At 62.1% G+C, this 18,852-nt stretch overlaps 7 protein-coding genes across 7 annotated transcripts; all 7 read right to left on the bottom strand.

Annotated features, from left to right (window-relative positions):
* Nucleotides 1–297: 297 nt before the first annotated feature.
* LMXM_24_0900 (conserved hypothetical protein) lies at nt 298–4,248 on the bottom strand (the record flags this gene model as incomplete). The annotated part of the gene is made up of 1 exon (XM_003875854.1): nt 298–4,248. One exon carries the CDS (start codon nt 4,246–4,248, stop codon nt 298–300), a length of 3,951 nt encoding a protein of 1,316 aa, XP_003875903.1.
* A 232-nt stretch (nt 4,249–4,480) lies between these two features.
* On the bottom strand, nt 4,481–7,996 carry LMXM_24_0890 (DNA polymerase theta (polymerase domain only),putative; the record flags this gene model as incomplete). The annotated part of the gene is made up of 1 exon (XM_003875853.1): nt 4,481–7,996. One exon carries the CDS (start codon nt 7,994–7,996, stop codon nt 4,481–4,483), a length of 3,516 nt encoding a protein of 1,171 aa, XP_003875902.1.
* A 1,687-nt stretch (nt 7,997–9,683) lies between these two features.
* On the bottom strand, nt 9,684–10,037 carry LMXM_24_0880 (hypothetical predicted transmembrane protein; the record flags this gene model as incomplete). The annotated part of the gene is made up of 1 exon (XM_003875852.1): nt 9,684–10,037. The coding sequence occupies one exon, from the start codon at nt 10,035–10,037 to the stop codon at nt 9,684–9,686; it is 354 nt and encodes a 117-aa protein (XP_003875901.1).
* Nucleotides 10,038–11,278: 1,241 nt separating this feature from the next.
* LMXM_24_0870 (conserved hypothetical protein) lies at nt 11,279–11,962 on the bottom strand (the record flags this gene model as incomplete). The annotated part of the gene is made up of 1 exon (XM_003875851.1): nt 11,279–11,962. One exon carries the CDS (start codon nt 11,960–11,962, stop codon nt 11,279–11,281), a length of 684 nt encoding a protein of 227 aa, XP_003875900.1.
* A 601-nt stretch (nt 11,963–12,563) lies between these two features.
* LMXM_24_0860 (conserved hypothetical protein) lies at nt 12,564–13,613 on the bottom strand (the record flags this gene model as incomplete). The annotated part of the gene is made up of 1 exon (XM_003875850.1): nt 12,564–13,613. One exon carries the CDS (start codon nt 13,611–13,613, stop codon nt 12,564–12,566), a length of 1,050 nt encoding a protein of 349 aa, XP_003875899.1.
* A 1,421-nt stretch (nt 13,614–15,034) lies between these two features.
* Nucleotides 15,035–15,790, bottom strand: LMXM_24_0850 (triosephosphate isomerase; the record flags this gene model as incomplete). Its single annotated transcript, XM_003875849.1, has 1 exon — nt 15,035–15,790. One exon carries the CDS (start codon nt 15,788–15,790, stop codon nt 15,035–15,037), a length of 756 nt encoding a protein of 251 aa, XP_003875898.1.
* A 1,184-nt stretch (nt 15,791–16,974) lies between these two features.
* On the bottom strand, nt 16,975–17,688 carry LMXM_24_0840 (putative dynein arm light chain; the record flags this gene model as incomplete). Its single annotated transcript, XM_003875848.1, has 1 exon — nt 16,975–17,688. One exon carries the CDS (start codon nt 17,686–17,688, stop codon nt 16,975–16,977), a length of 714 nt encoding a protein of 237 aa, XP_003875897.1.
* Between the last annotated feature and the right edge of the window lie 1,164 nt (nt 17,689–18,852).

Raw genomic sequence — 18,852 nt, 5'->3', positions numbered from 1 at the left:
CGCACAGAGGGCAGGAGGGGAGGGAGGGGGGGGGGGCGCGGGCGGGAATGCACCACCGCCACCACTACCATCGCCAACTGACGCAGCCCAAAGCACAGAGAGAAAGACAGGCGCGAATGAATTTGTGCACACCCGCACCGGCACAGACATGCACATCGGAGTCACTCCCGCCGCTTTTCCACACTCTCTTGAGGCCTTTCCTCGCATAATGCCAAGCCCTATTACCACCTCCACAGAGACCCCAAGGGGCGCTTGTCGCACGCCATCACCCGCCCTCCCCCAACTCCGTGGTGGATGTCATGCGGCGGCCGCAGCGTCGGCGAGCGTCTTGAGCGGGTAGGCGTCGAACGGCGTCTTGGCGCTTAGAATCAGGTAGTCGTGGTCCAGCACACCGTTTATCTGCTTCTCTACGAGCAGCGGCAGCAGCCACACGACCCCCGCATCCACCGCCGAGTAGGGGAGGCGGTGGTACCGCACCATCTCCGACACGCTTAGACGACTCTCGCACCCGTGAGTCAGGTAGAACTTCACCACCATCAGGAGTGCAAGTCGCTGGCGCGCCAGACACAGGACGTTGTGCACGCCAATTTCCACAAAGAATGGCCCATGCATCGAGAGCGCCGCGTCGAGGAGGTCCAGACGCGACGTCTTGAGCGCATTCACAACATCGATGAACGGCGGAACGTCGAGGGCGAGCCAATCTTCGTCCGGCGGCAGCCGCCCCAGCGCCAGCTCCGCTGCCAGCAACTTCACCAGCAACACACGCCTGTTGTTCAGTGGGGCGTTGGGTGGGTACACGACAGTCGCCTTTACCAACAGCTCAGCCGCCTCCTCGACGAGCGACATGCGGAGCGGCTGCCGGAGGAGTGCGCAGGCGCGCCGGTAGTACAGCATGCAACGCTCCGCCAGCGCTGATGGGAAGCACTCGTGAAACGCCGAGATGAAGAGCTCTACGTCGTCGTTCGTCGGGGCATCTGCGGCGATCATCTCGATGATGAGATAGGCAAAGCTGTGCAGGAGACTCTCCTTTTCCTTGCCGTCGTACGTCAGCAGCCAACGTGGCGCCTCGCCAGGCGAGCCAAGCGGCTGCACCGCCGACGTCTTTACGCGCCTGTTGAGAACAGCAAACAGTTTCGACGTGACCGTGTTCAGGTTCGACTGCACCGTTGCGACGCCGCGCGCGTTCGCCTCATCAAAGACGCTGCGCACCCGCCGCAGCACCACCGGGATGACACTGTACGGCGGGGCATCGGCCTCGCCACCGCGCTGGAAAAGCGTCTGCAGCAGCTCGCTGAGCTCGTTGGCGTAGTGGCAGGCGTCGGTGAGCGCCTCGGTGGGGTGGGCTCGCAGGCCTGCCTTGTAGGCTGCCAAATCCGTCACGGAGGCGGACGCCGAGGAGGACGCCGCGCATCGGCCCGATTTGCTGTGCTGCAACGTGGACAGAATGGTGTTCAGGTACGTACCGAGGATGAAGAGCGCGATCCACATCTCGCCCGGAAAGGCGGAGCCGCCGCCGTCAGAGCTTTGGGTGCCGCGGCCAGATATCATCGGCCTCACCTGCCCGTTCCAGAGGGCGAGCATCTCGCCAGCGGTATTGCCGAAGTTTCCGTGCACGCCCTCGATGCCGACAACGCCGAAAAAGGCTTGCTCGAGGGTCTTGGCGACGTCCTCTTCCCTGCTAGAGCCCACGGCGCCACTACCGTGGCCCCCCAACGCCGCCGCGGAGGCAAGTTGCATGAGGAACGACTTGCACAGACGGGCGGCGATGCACAGCTTCTTCTCATCTGCTGGCAGTGGTGGAATGGGGAGCTTGTCCAGCTGCGACAGGGCCGTTGGCGGCTTCTGCGTGTGCGTTGCTGACGGCGTCGGCCGGCGTTGTCCATGGGGCGGTGCTGGTATCTCAAAGCGGGAGCCTTGCGCCGGCGGCGAAGCGGTCGCCGCGAGGCTACTCGGGTGGGGACGAGCAGGACCGCCAATGCCGCTACCGTCACCTTCAGCGGCATCTCTCCGAGGTATGGAGCGGCCTCGGCGTCGCCTAGCAGCAGCATCACCACCACCACCATCTGCACGGCTGCCAAATGGCTTGGATGGCGCTGGCGGCGGCACTTTCCCAGGGGCAGCGGAAGCGCCAAAGGAAGACGCGGGCGCCCGCACAGGAGCGGCTGCTGCTGCCGTAAACACTGAGCCACTGCCAACCCCAGAACCTGATCCAGAGGCTGCAGAGCCAAAGATGGATGTGGTGGTAGCCGGTTTGGGCGTCGCACCGGCTGAGGGCGATGATGGGGAAAACGGGCTTGCATGGAAGCTCGCGGGCACGTTGCTGCCGCCGCGCGGTGCCGCTTGCTGCCTTAACGGAGTGGCAGACAGTGTCGATCCCGAGGCTACTGGCGACGCCGCTCCAAAGGCGGAGAAGATCGGCGCCGCCGTCGCTGGCAGTGGCGCGCCAAAGCTGCTGTGAAGCTCGCCGAAGACGCTGCCGCTCCTGTTCGCGCCGGTCGCAGCAGTCTTCGCCGGCGCCGGAGGAGGGGACGCAGCTGGTGTGATAGCAGACGGTGCCGTCACCGCTGCAGCGGAAGTCTTACCGAACACGGACACGCCAAAGACACTCGACGGCGGAACCGCTGCAGAAGGGACCGAAGTAGGCCCCGCCGCCGCTGCGGGGAAAGGTGGAGTCGCAACGCCGCTGGATAGGGGCGCTGTGGGCGCGCTGACACTCGGCACGGACGTGCCGAAAACGGAAGAGGTCGGCGAAAGTGGCGGAGGGCCACCGGCAGTGTTGCCGCCTTTGCCAGTGGTGGCGCCAGCTGCGAAGGCCGAGCCAAGGATGAACTCTTTAGCGTCGCTGGCGCCTGGTGTGCGCTGTGGAGCTGTGGACGGCAGGACTGGGGCAACCGTGGCCAACAAGCTTCCACTTGTGTGACTCTTGTTGTCACTGTTGCGCGCCGTACTTGCAGGGTCATGGAAAACCGGAAAGGGCCGCGGGCCGATTCCAGCGCCGGCACTGCTACGATCCACGAACGATGTTGTTGGTGCGGGTGTGGAGGAGAGGGCGGAGGTGAAGCCCAGCGGTGGCAGCGACTCTTGGCTGCGCTGGTGTGAAGAGTGAGGTTCGGGCAGAGAGGGATGACTGTCTGCGCTGCCCTTGGCACCGCTTTGCGCACCGCTGCCGCCGCCACCCAAGATGCCTCCGCCACTCGACATGGACATCGACGGTTGCGGTGGCGCCGATGCAAGGACTGGCGCCGCAAAGACCGGAACCGCCGACAACGGCATCGTGGCAAACGACACCGGCAGCGGCATCATCGTGGTAGCAGGCGCAGCGACCATGGGAGATGAGCCTGACGAATTAGAAGGGAGTGACGCGCCGGCGCCGAAGACGGGCATTGAGGAGAGCGGCAGAGCTGACCCACTCATGGGCAGCACGCCGCGTTGCGGGCCGCTCACGTTAGCCTTGCCGTCCTGGCTGGAGGTGTTGCTCTTGCCATCACCTACCTTGACAGCGACTGCACCGCCAAGCTCCGGCGGCGGTACCGCCTGACTGCTTCCTCCGAACGGCGAATAGCTTCCTGGGTGAACATTGAAGCGGTCGTGAAGTACACCAGTGTTGGCGCCACTGCTGCCGACCCCGCTCATCAGCGCCGGCCCGCCGGCTGCGTGGAAAGCGGCGTTGGAGGGGGTACCCAGCACACCGCCACCTCTGCCAGGTGCACCGATTAGGGGAGGTGCACTACTGCCAGCGGCACCGCCGAAGCTGCCAAGGCTGAACATGCGGTGAAAAGGGAAGCAGGAAACAAGAAAGGGCGGAGAACAGCTGCGTGGGCGTGCGTGCGTGCGGGCGGGCACAGAGAGAGGACGAGGAGGAGGGGGGCGAGGTAGTGAAACGACATAGCACAGGTGAGACACATGCACGCGTACGCGGGCCTTCGACCAAGCAGAGGGCATCATCAGAGTAGATGGGCATGATGGAGAGGCGAGGCGTGAAAGAAAAGGTGCAAGTAGGCCGCGTGAAGAGAGCGTTGGGGAGGCGTGTGTAAGGGGGTGGGGAGGGGTACGACGTGATCCGTCCAGGTGACCCGCCTCCGCAGCAACGACAGGCGTCCGCCGCCTCTTCCTTCCGCGTACACACACACAGAGGGGGAGAGAGATACGATCTACGGGGGAGAGGGAGCACGGGAGAGACGGCCACGAACAAGTAGCGTGGGGTGGACACACAGTGCCATGCACACACACGCACACACACCTACGCATACAGGTACAGAGGCAGGATGCATACACAGAGGGGCACCCAAGTGAGGAGTGTGCCACTTCGAACGACCGACGCCCACTGGGGAAGAGGGTGGGAGTCGGGTGGAGATAGGTATGCGTGTACGCACGATTCGTTGATGCGGATCGGTGCAAGTGTACGTGCACAGCGGTTGCGGTGCGCCCCTCCCCGCCCTGCCCTGCTCCTCCTCTATCCGCTTCACAGACTCCACAGGCGTCAGCCCCCTGTGGAGCGGAACTCAGCCAGTTCGCCAAAAGAGTACCCGACCCGCACAGTCACCGGCAGGGGTACGGCCAGCCGCAGCACTCGCGCTTGGTCCTCGAGGACGCGCTGCACTCCTCGCACCACCTCCTCGATCGCAGCCCGCGGAACGGCATAGACGAGCTCGTCGTGAACGCTCATTACCAGTGCAAGCGTCGCAGCAGGGAGGTAAGGCAGAAAGCTGTGACGCTGCTGATGAACGGCCCGCATGGCACTGTGCAGCACGTCAGCCGCGCCGCCTTGCACGGCCTGCGCAATGGCTCGCTGCCGCCGACGGTTCGCGTCCTTCTCGGCGATGAGGGACTTGCGGCCGGACAGCGTCTCCACCGCAAAGGAGCGCAGCGCTTCTTGTCGAGTCTCGCGAAGATAACTCTCGATGCGCGGGTAGACATGGTGGAAGCGCCTGAGAAGATCATGTGCAGACATCGGCGCCGGCCCGGGCGAAGAGGCTTCTCCTCCTCGGTGATGCTGCTGCTGTTCTGATGTTGCAAACTCCTCGTTGATCTTCTTGATGCGCACATCCATCGACTCCGGCCCCATGCCGTACAGGAGGCCGTACACAATCACCTTCACGGCTTGCCGCTGCTGTGGGCGCACGTGGTCGATGGATGGCAGGCGCAGAACACTGGCTGTCACGAGCGCCAGAACATCTACATTGGCAGACAGGTGCTCCTGCAGAGCAGCGTCGCCGCTGAGGTGGGCGAGCAGGCGCAGCTCCAGCTGGTTGAAGTCGAAGGAGGCAAGCAAACAACCAGGAGGGGCGCAGTAGAGGTGCCGCAGCGTCCATTGTGGGTTCTCGGGGAAGAGAGGAAACTGTGCAGACGACGCCTGATCAACCAGGGCCGCCTCCGCGAGCGCCAGCCACCGAGCCACATCTTCCTCCGTGGGCGGGTCGACGTAGCTGTAGTGGCGCAGAGACTCATCGCCACCGCTGTTGCGGCTTGGCGTGGCGGAAAGCGTGTGGATCGGGAACGCCGTGCGAGGCGGTTGCTTCGGCACGTTCTGCACGTTTGGCAGCGATGAAAAGATGCGGCCAGTCGACGTGTTGTGCAGGACCCAATCTGGATGCATCGAGTAGCACACCCGAGATACCTGTGCCGTCGACGCATCCGACACTGCAGTGCCGTTCTCCGCTGCTGCGTCGCGCGGCTTCTCCAGCACGCACACGTGCAGTTTATCTGCGACTTTTCTGAACATGTCATGCAGCCTGTTTCTATTCGCAGCCCGATCTAGGTACGCCATCCACACGCACACAAGCTGGCATCCCAGTCGAAGCTGTTCAGCCCGCGCACAGCTGCTCTGCTTCGCCTGCGCAGCCAGAAGACGTAGGTAGTGGATGTTCACCGCTCGCGGCATCTCGGGCGTCGTTGCAGCGGCGGTAAGTCGAGTCAAGCACTGATGGACCAACTCCATGCTCCACTTACGGCCTTCACCCTTCTCTGTGGTGGCGGACGGTGCAGCAGGCTCCGCGGTCGCCAGAACGGCTGCCGCGACGCGCAGCCCCACGTCTTCGATGGCGGCCATTTGCACGTCCAAGGCGGTCAGCATCCCGTGCGCCACTGTGTCGTTCACAAAGACGCCGTGGTACGCCATGAGCTCGCAGAGGAAATCCGCGTAGGTGCGCAGCGCACACAACTCGGACGGGGAGAAGCGGTACCGTACTGCCGAGACGGGCGACGGTATGACGTCGCCACCGAAGCGCGAGGTTGCCAGTGGCAGAGCGGCTATTCCAGCACTAGGTGCAGCCACGCCGGTCGCGCCCGGGTCGACTACGTCAAGCAGCCTTGACAACACATGTGCATAGAACAGTGTTACCGTCTTCAGCCCGTGATAGACGTCGGCGAGGGCAGGCGCGTCCACGCAAGAGGATGAGCAGAGAGAGGGGCCGCTGTCGTACCGGCGACGACGATGCCGCTGGCGCGAACGCAAGAGACGGCGCTTCCCACCGGCTGCTCGGGTAGCTGAACCAAAGTCGGCGTCGCTGGCACGGCGGTCGTTGCCGTCGAGGGGCTGCTCGGCCAAAGGTCGAATGCGCTGAAGAAGCTGCACCGCATCTGCCGGCTCGTCCTCCGCCGCCCCGTCTGCTCCCACTGCTCGCGCGTCGCCGCCTTCGTGGCGCGCGTCATCTCCGCCATCCTCCTTGTCGCTGGCGCCGTCGCTGCCGTCCGTGCTCGCCCCCTGCACACTGTCGAGCTCGGACTCACTTTCACTCCCCACTGACCGAGTCGTAGCGAGTGGCTGCTGCTGTGCCATCGACTGCGTCTCCTCGTGGAGCAGCTGCCGCGCCTCTGATGGAAGCACTGCTTCGATGTCCGACCAACATCCGACACCCTCTATAGGCAGATGAAAGAGCAGGGCGAGGGAGGGCCGCGACTGCTGCCCCAGCGCCGCCCACGTGGGCAGGTCGACGACGCTGCTCAGCTCCACTCGGTCCGTCCCCAGAAACAGGAAGAGAAGGCGGTAGAGCAGGCGACTGTGGAGGAGGAGCTTCGTCACCTGCGGCGTTCGCAGCAGCTGGGCGAGGAGGGGCAGAACAGGGTAGTTGTTAGCGGGGTGCATCGTATAGAGCACTGAGGAGGTCGACAGCACCGCGGCACCGAATGCCGTTTTCGGGTGGCCGTCGTCATCCATGCCACCTCCCGAGACACCTGAATGATTCGCGCGCATGCCTGGCCCGCCTCCGGCGTTGCAGAGGAGAAAGAATGGCTGCACGCTGCTCAGAGCTTCCCGCAGCTCACCGGCGCTTTGCCTCTCGTACGCCTGCAGCGCTGCCTCGAACTGCTGTGGCTGCTGCAAAAGGCGCGTGTGCCCCTGCAGCTGCACATCCACCGCGACCGGACCGAGATGGCCGGCGAGAAGGGAGTCGAAGAGGGGCACTGCGTCGGCAACCACGAGACGGCGCGGACCCGTGCCCCAGGAAAGGTGAGGAGGCGGTATCGGATGCTCGATGCCAGGTGTAGGAGGCGCATCCGCTGTCTTTCTGGATCCAGTCGCACCGTCACCCTCTCGTGTCTCGCCTGGTGGCGGTGGCGGTATCGTCGTCACGGTCTGCACAAGAAAAGTTGAGGAGGCCTCTGCCGCGGACGCGCCGGCGGCGGCCGACACTTCCGGAGCGGCTGTTTCCTGTGTTGATGCGTCTCCGTGCGGCTGCTGCTGCTCCCGCTGCTCCTCCGGAGGTGGCCGTGAGGCAAGGTCCACCGAGGGTTCTCTCTTGGTTGCGGCCACGGGGGTTGCCGCAGCGGCGGTCGTGGAGCTGGAGGATGCGGAGGCACGGTCGGCATTCGTTGAGGTGCGTGACACTGGTGCAGCGCACGCGGCTTCCAACCAGAACAGCAGCGCCGATTCCTGTCGCGTGCGGCGGCTGTGCGACTGCGGCTCTGCGCGCGGTGGGGATGGCGCGGCTTCCGTCGCCAACGCCGGTTGCATCAGCGCGTGTGCCACTGATCCTCTCCGCGCGGATTTGGGTGGCATCGAAGACTGAGAAGAAGAAAGGGAGTCAACGCAAAAGGGGAAGTAGAAAGGTACGTGATGGATGCGGGGTATGTGCGCGCCTGTAGGTATGCGGCGGTGATGGACGTCAACGACAGTAGCAGTGACGGCAGCACACGCGTCTGCTCCAAAGACAACACTCACCAGGTGCAGCCTACATGCAGATGATGCTCACGCATTCAGTCGCGTCGTTCGGGGGGGGGGAGGAGGGGAGGAAGAGAAAGAGGAAGAGGAAGAGGGGGTACACAAGTTCGCACGCCCCTCGAGCTCAATGCTAGTTCAGTCCTTCGCTGCTGTCGCGGTGGTCGAAACCCCCAAAGAAAAAAATATCATGCAACACCCGTATCCGTGTGTGTTTGTGAAGTAGGACCGGAGAGAGGAGGAGGAGGACACCCGCAAGAGAGCATGTAGCAGATCGTGAGAGAGCGCGGGCGTAGCGCACGTCAGCTCCCTGTGTGACCCTTGCTTGAGTCTATCGCTGAGTGAAACAGGGACTCTGTTCCACGCACGTGTGCACACGTGCATGCGCGCATCCTTACCTCACATGGCGTGTTCTGACGGGCTTGGCTGCCGTCTCTGCAGGCATCACCGTGCGTCTCCTCGTGCACACGAATATGTGTCCATGTGTGTGTGCACGTGCGCACATGACGGGCAGGATGGTGTGAGTGGAAGGGGGCACAGACAAGCCATAAGACAGCGATGCCTGCGTGTGTGTACATATATAGATAGATCTACGTATATCGATAGCTTAGCAGAGATATATAGACAGGGAGACGACGAGACTGGGAGGTGGGGCGAGGTGGTGCACGGCGGCGCGCTCTCTCCATGCACTCACAGACACTCACCACCACCCCCCTTTTCGTCCCCTCTGCCGCACACAACAGATGTTGAGAAGAGGCCACAGAAGCAGTGGCGGGAGGGGAGAAGCACCGAAGCAAGAAAAGCAGCTGTGGATCGGACGAGCCCCCCTCACCCCCCAGAGAGGGAGGGAGGCATCGCACCCACGTGGCCACGCAGAAATAAGACCAAGACACTGGCACAACAGGAGAGGGGGGCGGCGGCGGCGGCGGCGGCGGCGGCGGCGAGAGAAAGGTGATATGTGGATGGAGTGCTTGGGCCGCGGTGAGTGGCTCTAAGGGTGTGCGGTGGGGTGGGGGATTATGGGCAACCCTTATCCCTAACCCCCCCCCCTCGTTCCCTTCCCTCCCCTTCACACACATACACAGAGGTGTTTGGAGAGGGAAGAACATAGTCAAGGCAGAGGCGATGGAAGCAAGCAACCAACAAAGGAAAGGGATGGCCGACGGGCCATGCCGACGGGGGGGGGCGGGGACAGATGCCTCCCCTTTCGCCCCAATTTCTCTTTGAACCTCCCGCCCGCATATGCACACCTGCATGCGCCTATGCCGGCAAACCAAAGAGAAAAAAAAACGAAGCAGCACCATGCGACCAGCAACGAAACCACAGCGAGAGACTTCAGTGAAAAGCGGCCATAGCGGTGGGGGGGGGGGGAGCAAAGAAATGGGTACCCCGCAGGTCGCGCCACCGACACCCCCTCACACACACTCACTCTCTCTCTTTGGCTACATGTCTTGGCCTCTGGTTCACTTTCTTTCCTCCCTTCACGCTACATTGAATAAAGCCCGTGTGCCCTTGTGCGTGCATCCCTTCAGTACTTCACCACCACCTCCGCCGGCTGCATGGCGCGATTGATGTCGTAGTCGTCATCGGCGTCGCTGGCTAATAACTCGAACTGCACCCTCCGTGGGGACGCCGCGGCGCCAGGGCGACTTGGCAGCACAAAGATGCCGCTTGCACGGTTGCTGCGGTCAAGCGGAACGCGACAGCGACCGCATGTTACCACGCGCAAGAAAACGTTGACGATGCTGCACCAGAAGCGATAGTTGGGCAGCACCTCTGGGCAGTGATGCAGACCGCTGTGGTAGCGGACGGCGATGCCAATGGCTAAGTAGAGCGTGCTAAGGCACCCCATCACGATCAACACAATCAACCACCCGTTCATCCTTCTGATATGCGGGGGGGGGGTGGAGGAGGTGGCGCTGCAGCTACGAAGGCGGTGTGTGTGTGTGTGGAGGGGTGGGTAGGTGGGAGATGGAAACGGGCGTTCGCTATGGAAGATGATGTACAGGTCTACGGGGGAGGGGGAGGGCAGGGGGCAGATTACTACTTGTCGCACGGTAGCGTTGGTGCAGAGACGATGGGTTCTGTGCGCGTGTGTGCCGCCGGTTCAGACGTGGCAAGTGCCCGAGCGAGCGAGGAAGGAGAGAGAGGGAGAGAGAGACATGAGTGGGTGTGGGTCGGTGGGTGGGTGGGTGGAGGGTTGCTGGCCGAAGGCATAGGACAGCGTCCATCGAGGCATTCTAAAAGAGGGTGGGAGTTGGGACAGGTGAAAGGGAAGAGCCCTCCGCTTCCTGGAGCTGAAGGCTCTCCGCAGCAAAGGAGGAGGGGGAGGGGGTGTCCTCGGGAGGGAGACCCGTGGAACGCGTGCTTTCCATGGCTCTTCCATCAACACAGCGCTATGACGGCTGCGCGCACCGACGCGCCGACAGAGATGCACGCGTCTGTGTGTGTGTGAGGCTTATAGGCGAGAGGTGCCCTGGGGCGGGGGCACTTGACTAAGCGGCAGGGGCAAGGGCAATGGGGATGGCGACCATGGCCCGTGCATGTGCAGGGCAACATACTCCCCCCCACCCACACCCACACACACATATATATATTCGATATATGCGCGTGTATGTCGACATGATAAAACGAAAGCGGAAAGGAGAGGGTAGTACACATCCGGGGAGCATCCGTTGGGGAGATAAGGGCCAGCAGATTTCTGCCGCAACATACCCCCCTCCCCCCACACACGCAACATTCTCACGTTGCGCGCATGGCAACGGCGGCGCTTCAGTGTCGATGCACACCCGAGCAGACACAGAAACGGAGGGAGGGAGGGGAGAGAGACAAGGCACATGGGATGTGGGGCTGAACCAAGAAGGAATAGCTACCAAGAGCACGTCATCGACACGCACACACAAGCGCCCTAACCATTCTCGCCTGTGGAGGGATGTGCGCGAGGAGAGGCACGTGCGAGCTGCTAGCGTGACGCGCGCGCACGCGCTCTTGGCTCGGTGGCTGCACAGAACTGGAAGATAAACAAACGACAAGGGCGCAACAACGGCACGAGTACAGGAGATGGCGCATCCTCGGCCGTGGGCGCGCAGCGTGCCGTCTCCACTTGGCGCCATGGGACACCCCTCACCTCAGTATCTTCACTTTCTGCATGAACATGTGCAGGCGGACGAAGGTCCCGAGTATCATAAGAACGCCAAGGCCTAAGAAGATGTAGACAGGTATCCATGAGAGGCGCTCTACCTCCATGAGCGAGTAGCGGATATCCTCGTCGGCGCGGGTGAGGGAGACGAAGCACATGCGCATGGAGGCAAACGTTTCGTAGATGTACTGCATCTGCTGCATAGAGCCGCTACCCTTGCCGGCACCGAGCGTGATTGGGCTGCTCGTGCTGTAGCTCTGCTTCTTCATGCGCGTCAGCTCGGCATCCTCGGCATCGACTATGTCGAGTGTCACGTTGGTGGAGACCGCTGCCTTCGCCGCCTTCTCGGACGTGTGAAAGCAAATGGAGATGAGACTGTCTTTGCCCAAGGAGACGATCTCCTTCGCGTCCGGTTTCGCCAGCTCATGCTCCATCAGCACGCGGCCGCCGCGCGACGTGACTGCGACGGAGACAAAGGGTGTGAGGCTTCGCACCATGCGGTAGCGCAGCTCGTAGCGACCACCCTCCGGCTGCTCACTCGTGAAGCATTTTACCTTACCCGGCACTACGCTGAACCGAAACGCATACGCGCCGGTGCTGCAGCCACCGGCGAGGATGTTCACAAGCACAAGCGCCATCAAGACGCACAGGCACGTCGACCGAGCCATTTTCGATGATGAGGGCAGGCGGTGCGTGTGTAAGGAGGTTAGAAAGACAGGTGCGATGGTGGGAGATGGGTGGGCGGGCGGGCGAAGAAAGTTGCACCTTCTAAAGCAAGCGGGCGAGCAAGAGAGATGGGGGACTTGAGAGAGATGCGAGATATTTGAGAGTACGTAGAGAAGCGCATAGGGCCCCTCCGCTCCAGCTGCTGTGCGGGTGAGTAGGTGCTGTGACAAGACGAGCTTCACCGCATTCGTTGTCCCTCTCCACCCCCTCCCCTCCCACACAAAGACTTCCGTCCTTTCGCTTTTCTTCCACGTCGGAGCGCTCTGCCGTACGACGAGATGCGGCTCGGCTTTTCACTCCTCCGCCGCCTGACGTGCAGCAACGCACAGTCCGACCCTATTCATGTGCGTCACCCTCACCGTTCTGTGCTGAGCCGCCCGCTTAGACAACCCTCCCTCTCTCTGTTGGTGTGCGTGTATGCCTTCACTTCGCGTACACGCTCTCACTCTCCCACACCCACCCACCCACCCACTATATATATATATATATACCTACACAAGTGCGGAAGAAGCGAGCCGGCATGCGAGCTACAGCGAGCGGAGCCTACAACTGCTGCTGCTGCTGCTGCTCCTGTTGTTGCATCACGCGCCGCGTCCAGCGGCCCGTCACCCGCTCCGTCGTCTCGCCATCCACCTCCTTGCCACACAGCTGGTCGAAGGCGAAGTCGCTTTCATCTAGCACCGGCACCTCGCAGTAGATGACGCCGCACACATCGTGCAGGGCGGCCACGCTCGATTCCACATCCGCCTCGTCATCTCCCTCATTGTACCCCTGACGGCGCGACTGCATCTTGCGGACCGGCTCTTCACGCTGACGGCCCTCGCTGTCCCTCAGGCCGATGGAGTTTGGCCCAGAGGACGCTGTTGTGGTCATGTACCGGTGAAGTCGTTCCTGTAGAAAGTAGCCATGCGCGAGAATGGTTGCGTCCGCGTCTGCCGCGGCGTCGACCTCGCCGTGTTCTTCCCCTGGCAGGTACACCTCCAACAACGTGCGTGCCTGCACAGGAAGGCGTGCGTATCGCGTTACACGACGCCGTTCTGCATCGGGCCGGCTTCCAGGCCCGTCGCCAAGCCGCGGCGACTCATCAGTGCCGCTACGGTGGAGCAGCATTTCTTTAGCTTGCACGAGAGCGCCAAGCTCCACATCCGCCTCCGACTTGCCCAGTGCCCGTGCAACCCACCGACGCACCTCACCTTTGCACGCCACGACGTCCCTGGCGGTGTCGGCGAACCCTAGCACACAGCAGGGTGTGCGACTGCCGAAAAGCGGACCGAGCGCGTACTCCCGGATGATGCGCTCTCGCACACTCGGCACAGGACTGGACTGGAATGGCGACGTGGTCGCTCCTTCCGGGACCAGGTTCTCCGGGTACGGCCAGTAGTATGTGCGCCGGGCTGTGGAGAGCGAGAATGGAAAGGCATAGACAGCGGGGGCGACGGTGTGCTCTGTTGTCACAGACACACCAGCCAAGCGGCGGCGCCGACACCATCCAGCCGCGCCGGCTGCATCAAAATGGTAAGCTCGTGATCCAAAGTGAGACCCGCTGAGTGACGCCGCCGTGCTGGGAGCCAGGCGAGTCGGTGCAGCTCGCATGCTTAAGCCGACCCCTATTGGGAAAAGGCGAGTTGGGGTGATGCTTGTGTGTACGCGTGCCTCGCCGTGTGCTGTAGGAGCGTTACAAGCCCGCCCGCTGGAGGTTGTGTGTGTGAGAGGAGGGAGAGGAAGGCAAAAGAAAAGTGGTGGGGGTGCGAACACATGCGGAGCGCTGCTGCTGATGATGAGAGCACCGCCATACAGATGGGCGGTCATCTTCTGTTCTCCTTCGATGCTCGTCGCGTTCTTTCGCTTGTGTGCATCCGGCGTATTGCCAAACGCGTGCGCACAGGCACAGGCACAGGCGCACACCGAGTGGAGACCCAACCGCCGACGGGCGGGTGGGTGGGGGTGGGGTGGTCCGCTGGCGGAGCACGACCCGGCCAGAAGTGCTCGAGGTCGTTGTACCTCCCCTGCTACTCGCCCCTCATGCATGTGTCTGCGTACTGGCGTGCCTCCGCGGCACAGCGGCGAAGAAATGAGGAGAGGCCGAGTAAAGCGAGAAGGGCAGAGGCGGTGCTGGACATCTGCTGCTGCTCACGACTTGATTGTGGATGCTGAGGAGACATGGTTCAGGTATCGGTACACGTTTTTCTGCCCGGGTTCCATCACACACTCGCACTCGGTTTGCATGCCATCCGTCCATCCATCCTCACACACGCCATGCGTGTGTATGCGCTAGGGAGGACGCATAGACGTATGCAGTGCTTGAGAGAGAGAGAGTCGGGGAGGAGGAGAGGGGGGCGTGCCACAAAGTGCGCGCAGATACTGCATATAAATAATAAAGGGGAAGAGGCGGAGGGAGGGTGTGCTGCTCGGAGTGAGAAGAGGGGTAGAGATGATGGATGATGGCAGGTGCGCCAGCTGGAGGAATACACACACACACACGCTCACGCAGGCAGACGCTCACAGCAGCACACGGACATGAGAACATGGAGGCTCAACACTTTTCACTTCGGTGCGCTGTGGCGTGTACAACGTCTGTGCAGTGGGAGGGGGGTGCTTCGTCTCGCAGGCCGAACGCCGTCGCCGAGCCGCTTCTTTCACAGCGCCCGCCTCCCGCCCCTGGCCGTTTATCAACAAGGAAGAAGGACAAGCCCTCCAGAGGTACATGAGGGAGGGGAGAGATGAGAAGCAGAGAAGGAGGGGTGGTGGTGGTGGTCTGGCAGAAAGGAGGGATGACGCCCATGCCCGTACATAGATATGTATATATGTATGTATATGTATACATATATATGGAGATAGATATAGATAGAGTGAGTGAGCTGACCTCGCATGCACGGTCACTGTGCCTTGCGAGATGCACCATGAATAGGCTGTCCCATTATCCCCCCTTCGGGCACCCCTTCCCCCCTCCTCCTCTTCCCAACAAGTCCCCAGTGCATCGCTCATGAATCACTTCTCGCAGCAGCCGCACGCGCTTACCGGGTTGCATCAATGATGTCGCGAAACTCCGGCTTGAGGGAAGCGCCGCCGACCAGGAAGCCGTTGATGTCAGCCTTCATGTAGAGCGTCTTGGCATTGCTGGCGCTGACGGAGCCGCCGTACAGGATGCGGAGCTTCGTGGCGACATCGGCGCCGACCTTCTCGCTCACCCACTTGCGCAACAGAGCGTGCACCTCCTGCGCCTGCTCGGGCGTGGCGACCTTGCCGGTGCCAATGGCCCACACGGGCTCGTAGGCGAGCACAATCTGGGACCACGCCTCCTTCGGCACCTTCGCGGCGATCGCTGACGTCTGGCTCAGCACCACCTTCGCTGTCTGGTTTGCTTCACGCTGCTGCAGCGTCTCTCCAATACACGCGATCACCATGAAGCCCTGCTCGCACGCAGCCGCAACCTTTTGCGCTACAATCTCGTCCGTCTCGCCGTAGTAGGTGCGACGCTCCGAGTGGCCGAGAATGACCCAGTTGATGCCCAGGTCCTTCAGGATCGGCATCGACACTTCACCGGTGAAGGCGCCGCTCTTGGCGATCGCGTTCTCGGCGCTGACGACGTACTTGGGGTTGCGGAGCGTCGCCTGAACCAATGGGATGTGCACAAAGGTCGGCGCCACGACGCACTGCACGTCATGGGAGATGATGTGCTCGTTGAGCACCTGCACCAGCTTCTCGATGGAGGCGGTGGTGCCGTTGCACTTCCAGTTCGCGGCAGCGATCGGCTGCGGCTTGGCGGACATGGTGTTGATGTTTTGATAGGGGATGGTGTAAAGGGTTCGGTTGTGTACCAGGAGATGCAAGCACAGAACGTGAAGAGCGGTTGTATGGAAAGCACAGATGAGGCAGCGGATGATGCGACGGCGAGGCGGTAGTTGGTAATCCTACATGTGTGGCGTGTGTTTTGAGCAAGGCGGAAAAGGGAGGGAGGAGGGGGGGGTGAGAGAGCGGCATTCGTGAAGAAGGCGCCTCGAGTTGTTGCACGCTCGAAGTGTGCGTACATGTAGTATGCGCCATGTGTGCAAGAGCGTGGGAGAGTCAGGCGGCTGCGTACTCGCTGCGGAGGTGGTGGCGGTAGAGGAAGAGGCGCACAACAGAAAACGAAACAAGCGGCTCACGGCCATCTGGGGGAAAGCAGCAACACGTAATTGAGTCTCCACCAGCGATGGCTGCGACGGACAGCGTGGCGCCCACTCTTCCTGCCTCAGCCGTCCTTTGCATGCACCCGCGCGCCGCCGAGGAGAACCGCCTCTTGTGTTTCGCGTCGCTTCGCCCTACGTGCTCATCGCCGGCAACACCTTTTCAAATCTCGCCACGGGTGCATCGCCGTGCACGTTGCACGTGTGTGCGTGTGCGTCAGGTCCAGCGCATCGAGAAGCCCCAAAGAAGGATGGATAGACCGAGACAGAGAGGGAGACTGCGTCGCAGATGCGTGTATGAAACACACAAGTAGGTACACACACCCACGCGCACAGGCATGACGGGCACGGAGGGGGAAGGGAGGAGGGAGGGACGCTTGGATGCGCCATCACCAGTAGGCGGGCAGGTCGGCGTCTTCAGGTATGCCTGTATGTGTGTGTGCGTGGTGGGGGGTGGAGTGGCCTGAGATGCCGTGCTATACATTGGGAAACGAAATATAACGCACAGAGGAGGCGCCGGGCCGCGTCGAAAGGAGCGCGACGTGTGAGGGTAACGAGCGGGCCGAGCTGACGAGTGCACCGGATGGGCTGAGGGTGCGGTGATTTGGGGGGGGGTGGGGGACAGTGTGTGTGTGTGTGTGTGTGTGTGTGTGTGGGCGAAGGGTGCGGGCCGAGAGACGAGGAGCAAAAAAAAAAAACCATCCCCGTGCCTGTCACGTTCACGTCCTCTCCCACCCGCTCAGCTCTCTTCACCACGCGGCACACTTACGCCGGCAACGCTGAGCACCTCACGCCTTGGTTGGGTTCACGACGGTCTGCAGGTTGGCCGTCAGGGTCTCATACGTGCGACGGAAGAAGGCAACCTCCTCATCATGCTTTTTCTGCTCGTCCTGATGCCGCTGCGCCTCATCCTGCTCGATTCGCGCGCACTCCTCTACCAACTCCTCCACCTGCCGCTGCAGGTCCGCCTTTTCCCGCTCCAGCGCCCGTACGCGCGCCTCCAGCTCGACGTGCTCCTGCTCGGCGTGCAGTGCCTTACGCATACCGAAGGCGATGCTGCTCTCGTAGAGAGCGCGGTAGGCATCCAGCGTCATGCGAATCTCATCCCGCACGCGCAGGAGCAGAAGACCCCGCTCGGCGCAGCTGATCGTGACCTGCCGAATGAGCTCATCAAACACCTGACCGTAGAGCTCTTCGCGGATCGGGCACACACCCGTCTCGCGCGCCTGGCGGTCTGCCAGTAAAGTGTCCAGCTGCTCCTGCAGCCGGATTACATCGAGCCGGGTGGCGGGGGTGCTGGAGGGGTACTGCACCCACCGCTGCCCGCCCTTCTCGAACTCGCGGGGAGGCAGAATACTGAAGAGGACGTCCTCCGGCTGTGGCTGCGGCTTGCCATTGTTCGCCACCGGCCGCTTCGTGGCGAGGGACTTCTTGTGCAGCGCCTCGGAGAGCAGCACTGGAGTCTCGTACTTGACGAGCGACGACGGGGCGGCTGCAGTCATGCCTCCACGAGTGTGCGTGAAGTTTGTGTATGTACGCAGTGTGCGCGTGCGTGTGCGAGGGGGTGGGTGGGTGGGGGGAGGGCAGAACAACCAAAGAGAACGAAAGGTGCGCGGTGCTGCCTGGTCGATCTCCACGCTGCGTTCCTCGTCGGTTCCCAGTTGGCGATGCGCCACCGATCACACAGACACAGGGGAAGGGGGAGAGAGCGGGAGAAGCACTTGTTGGGCAAAGATGAGAAGCACTGCGGCAGGAGGGAGGGAGGGAGGGAGGGTGGGGTGGAGGCGGGGGTGATCAAGCACAGAGCTGTGCTAACGAGGCTCGCAAAGTGCAGACTGCGGTGAAGACCTCGTCGCATCACGCGGCTGCAAAAGGGCGTAATAGAGAACCGCAGAGAGAAGGTACACGCAGAGACACACACACACACACACACGCATACATACATACAGGACGCGGCTCTCGACCGTCGTGGACCCTCTACAGCTGTGGTCCCCCTTCTACACCTGCGCGTGTGCTTGGCGTTCCTGCGGCCGCGATGTTTTCCTTTTTAGTGTTTCTTCGCTGCTTTACTTAAGAGTGTGGCCGTGCGCCAAAAGATGTGCGTCGCGCACTTAACCACGACGACGACGACCACCACCGCCACACCACACCTCATCCGACTCTTGTTCCGGTCTCTCCCCGCCCCGTCGCCGCACGACCACGCCCGCTTCTCCTGCCGACGCGAGGATGGCTCGGAGGAGGTGAGAGGGCGCACAACGAAAAGCAGAGGACTCTGCAGCAGCTGCGCAGGCAATAGTGTGCGAGAGAGGGGGGAGGAGGAGGGGGCACCACACACACACACACACAGAGACAGACACGCCTTCTTCTCGTCTTTTCCTTTGCAGTTCACCTTTCTCAAAGACGCACAGAGCTACGACATCGACGAGGGAGAGAAAACACCGGCCCATGCATGCCCCCGAAACCCGTTCGCGTGAGCACACGCATCACCCGTGTCATGGATTGGGTGACTACTCCCTCGCTCCGTCAGCATCACCAGCCATTCAAACGTAGACAGAGAGGCGCACAAAGTCTTTCCTCACAAGATCACAACTTGCCCTTTGCGATGCGTGTGTGTGTGGGTGGGAGGGGGAGGGAGGGAGACCGAAGCAACTCGCGTGATCGCCCAG

The sequence above is a fragment of the Leishmania mexicana genome, chromosome 24, assembly GCF_000234665.1.
Source record: "Leishmania mexicana MHOM/GT/2001/U1103 complete genome, chromosome 24".
In the NCBI taxonomy this organism is placed as follows: Eukaryota; Euglenozoa; class Kinetoplastea; order Trypanosomatida; family Trypanosomatidae; genus Leishmania; species Leishmania mexicana.
Note: the sequence above shows the minus strand (reverse complement) of the source record. Positions and strands in the feature narration are given on the sequence as shown.